Raw genomic sequence first — 3,681 nt, 5'->3', positions numbered from 1 at the left:
CTTTTGTAGTAATGATATTTCCTTCAAAGTGTTAAAATATATATTATTTTTTCTATTTATTATTTTATTTGTTGTTTGTCAATAATAATTATTTTTTATAAAAAATTATAAATTTTATTTTGATTAGTATTTTATATTTATAATTTCAAAATATTAAAAAATATATTTAATTCAATAATGCTCCCACTAAGTAATATAATTGTTCATTCATATACAATAGTTAAACTTACATAATTGTAAAAAAGAATTATTTATTAATTAATTAAATAATAATATATGAACAAAAGATGATACAACACATAAATTATAAAAAACTCCAAATATTGAATATATGAAAGTTTAAATTTAATTATTGTTAAAATTTAAGCTATTTGAAAATTCAGACAAAAACTTTAAATATATAATTTTGAAAATAATAAAATTGAATTAAAATTATTATAATAAGGGTAAAGTAGTAAAAAATAAATTAAATTTATTTACTAAAAAACCAAAGCAGCTACAAACATCCCCAAAATACTTCTAACTTTGATCTAAAAATACTTTTTTCAACTGTTTAAAAAGTAGAAACAAACATCCAAAATACTTTATGAATATATTTAACAAATTAAAAATAAAAAAATATTTTTTTTTAAAGTGATCGCAAAAACTTTCATAATTAATTATGGGTCCAAAAGCCTATTCCATATTGACATGAGCAATAATTATAGTGCAAAAGAAACAAACCTAACCCACTACATAAAGGTGTCCAAAGTTGCTATTTCACATTTATAAATTATCTAAATTATTTTTCTAAAATATTATTTATCTCATTAATTATTAAGTAAAAAAAATTACCTAAAAAATTTTAATTTAACACCTCATTTAACATTCTCATGTATATTTTTATATTTATAAAGGGATAAATATAATATATACATATATATGCAGGGAGTGAGGTCAATATAATTACATTTTTTCTCTTATAAGTATCAAATTATTACGTGGGAACGATCAATAGGGGCTAAAATTCAAAAGTTATGTATCTTTTTATTAACGTCAACATTCTTCGTTTCAAATCTTAATAAAAAGGGGTAAGATGTAAATAATGAATTTTTGAAAGGGATGTAAGCATAAGATTGAAACTTCTTTGAAAAATAGTATAATTTTACATTTTCAAAAAGGATCTAAATATAATTAAGCACCCATCATTTTATTGATCACCGCTCTTTTTCTCTCTTTTTCCTCAATAATTTCTTATAATTTTTCTTATTTATTCAATTAACATATACTCTTTAAAAAAAATATAACTAACTTTTCAAATTTAAAATTAATTGGGCACACATATTGGAGTGTGTTTGTGAATCTTAAGCGTAGGGTTCGGCAAAAAGACCACTTCCATTTATTGATTCTTTAACGTTTGGCACTCAAATATGTAATTAATGTTCGGAAATTCATCGCCGTGTCCTGCAAACTGTTGGATCAGTCTAGCGATGATTTTATTGTAGCGAATCCAAAGATGTACAAATTCACCCCAACAGCATTCACTTAATACAAAATGTAAATCAATAAGCTAACGACAGATCATAATGCCAACACAAAATGCCCTTCTTTGCCCTTCCTACTCAAATTTTATGATGTATCAATACCTGGGCCATTGAGCTATACTGATCCCATTTATCAATAACTAGGATCCGCCCAATCCAAAGTGGATCAAGACCAAAGCAACGTGCTTTTCTATTGGATGGTCTAATTGGCTCAACTCAAACTCAACCTACTGTGTATCTTAAACTACACGCAATAATTGATAGAAAAGAAAAGAAAAGAAAAACGCAGTAATCAAGATAATACATGTGCAATATGCACTTAATCCGCTAGTCCAAACATTGTAATCTGATTCAGATTAAACCAAACCATGAAACTACCTTAAAATCAAGTGATGATTAACATGATACTCTTTGAGACAACCTATATGTAGGATTACTCATGTTGTACTATCATTGAAGAACCTGTACTGGTAAATTTCCTTGAAACAATCCCGTCGTGTCAACGGAAGTAACCGTAAAGCTCCAAGAAGCATATGCAAAAGCTCCAAGGGTTAGTTATATCGGTGGTAGGAGCGGTCAGGACAGCTCGAAAGAATCTGAAGGGAAGAAGAGCGTTGGGTCCGACGACAGGCCAAGATGCGTATTGACCGGGCTTGCACATTGTTACGTCGTTCTCGTGTACTCGCAAGTTCGTCCAGTTATTTCCATCCATAGAGCCCTGGAATATAGATATGTATAGATTAGGATGGAAACAAATCAAATTGATCATTGTTCAGTTTGAGATTGATCGATAAAAACTTACTCGAGATTGATTCATTAGACTTAACAAATGGCGGTTGAATACAAGATTATATGCTTGAAATTATCAAACTACTTGAGCTCGGTTCGTGTTGGGTTCAATGCAGGCACATTTAAGCTTGGTTAGAGAATATTCATCAAACCGAGCTCAAAACACAATTTTTGGAGTCCCATAATAATTCAGACAAACTTGAACAATAATGTGCAGGTTGACGTAATCTTTTTACATTCCTAATGAATGTCCAAAAGCGTGTAAGTTCTCCATAGTGTATTGAAGTGCATACCTGAAAACTCCAATTTCTGATGAAAGCTCGAGATCCATCCTGCCTCAATGTGTAATAGTTGCACATCAACTGTGAAAAAGGAACAAAATTATGTCGTTTGGGAAAATACCATGATGTGAAAATCACGAGTTGTCTCATTAATGGGCCCAACAAGCAAACCTGATGACCGTGGCCAATGTCAACCATCCACCAGGACGTGGTTCTCCCATCCTCCTTCCGAGGCCCGGCAAAAGATGTGCCCTAGAGCATACAAAAAATCCAGTTCACTTCTATTCTAACAAGAAAATATGTCGGAAGACCTAATTTCTGGTACGTTGTGCAGAAACCTAGTACCTGATAACTTCTGGAGACTAAAACCTTTGGATCTGTGAATCTGGAAAGGGGGCTGCTCGGAGTAATCGTTACTTTCTGAAACATATAGTTTTAGGGACAATCAAATGAAAGCATATCTCATCATGAGACTGGATCAAGTGAGAAAAAGCAGGTTAAGCTTTTTACCTTTGATAAAACAGGATTTACCCACTGATGTTCACCGTAGGAAGTGCCTGCAAAGTACAATACTCCGTTGCTATCTCCATCACATATGTACTGGAGTTCCTTAAAACTCGATCGCCTATGCTGGAATTTACTGTGGATAGAAACTTAATCAGCATCAGTACAACAGACTACATTTGAATTTATGACTTCAGGGTTCACGAAAGAACGAGCCAGTATCAGGCTAGAGAAGAAAAAAAGAAAAAAGGAGACCTCGTAAATTTGTATTTAAATACTTACTTTATGTCTTTCTCATGTCCAGAAGATCCAAATTCCAGAAAACTAATGGCTTCTTTCACCAACTGATTGAACTTAGGAATGCACGCGGTGAGGTTGCTTCTTTCCAACTGCAATTTATAAATAATTTGACATTTAGAGAAAGGTCAAAAGACATTCTGGCGCTTGGTTAATAGTTAAACATAAATTTTTAGGATATACCTTTTGCAGCATTGGATAAGGAAGCAAAGGGAACCGTACAAAACTTAGAAATTCGTCGAGCGAGTTGAGCCTTTCACCGAAAAAGAGTTCAGGTGTTGAATTCA

The 3,681-nt window shown here is 31.8% G+C and overlaps 1 protein-coding gene across 1 annotated transcript in view; it reads right to left on the bottom strand.

Annotated features, from left to right (window-relative positions):
- LOC105158889 (BTB/POZ domain-containing protein At2g30600) overlaps nucleotides 1,692-3,681 on the bottom strand; it is a gene marked incomplete in the record, with an annotated part of 6,706 nt that continues 4,716 nt past the window's right edge. Inside the window, 7 exon segments of the mRNA XM_011075795.2 lie at nucleotides 1,692-2,241; nucleotides 2,606-2,674; nucleotides 2,765-2,845; nucleotides 2,939-3,013; nucleotides 3,104-3,233; nucleotides 3,380-3,486; nucleotides 3,578-3,681. Coding sequence (XP_011074097.1) covers nucleotides 2,023-2,241; nucleotides 2,606-2,674; nucleotides 2,765-2,845; nucleotides 2,939-3,013; nucleotides 3,104-3,233; nucleotides 3,380-3,486; nucleotides 3,578-3,681 — 785 coding nt within the window.

The sequence above is a fragment of the Sesamum indicum genome, linkage group LG3 (genome assembly GCF_000512975.1).
Source record: "Sesamum indicum cultivar Zhongzhi No. 13 linkage group LG3, S_indicum_v1.0, whole genome shotgun sequence".
Classification (NCBI taxonomy): Eukaryota; Viridiplantae; Streptophyta; class Magnoliopsida; order Lamiales; family Pedaliaceae; genus Sesamum; species Sesamum indicum.
Note: the sequence above shows the minus strand (reverse complement) of the source record. Positions and strands in the feature narration are given on the sequence as shown.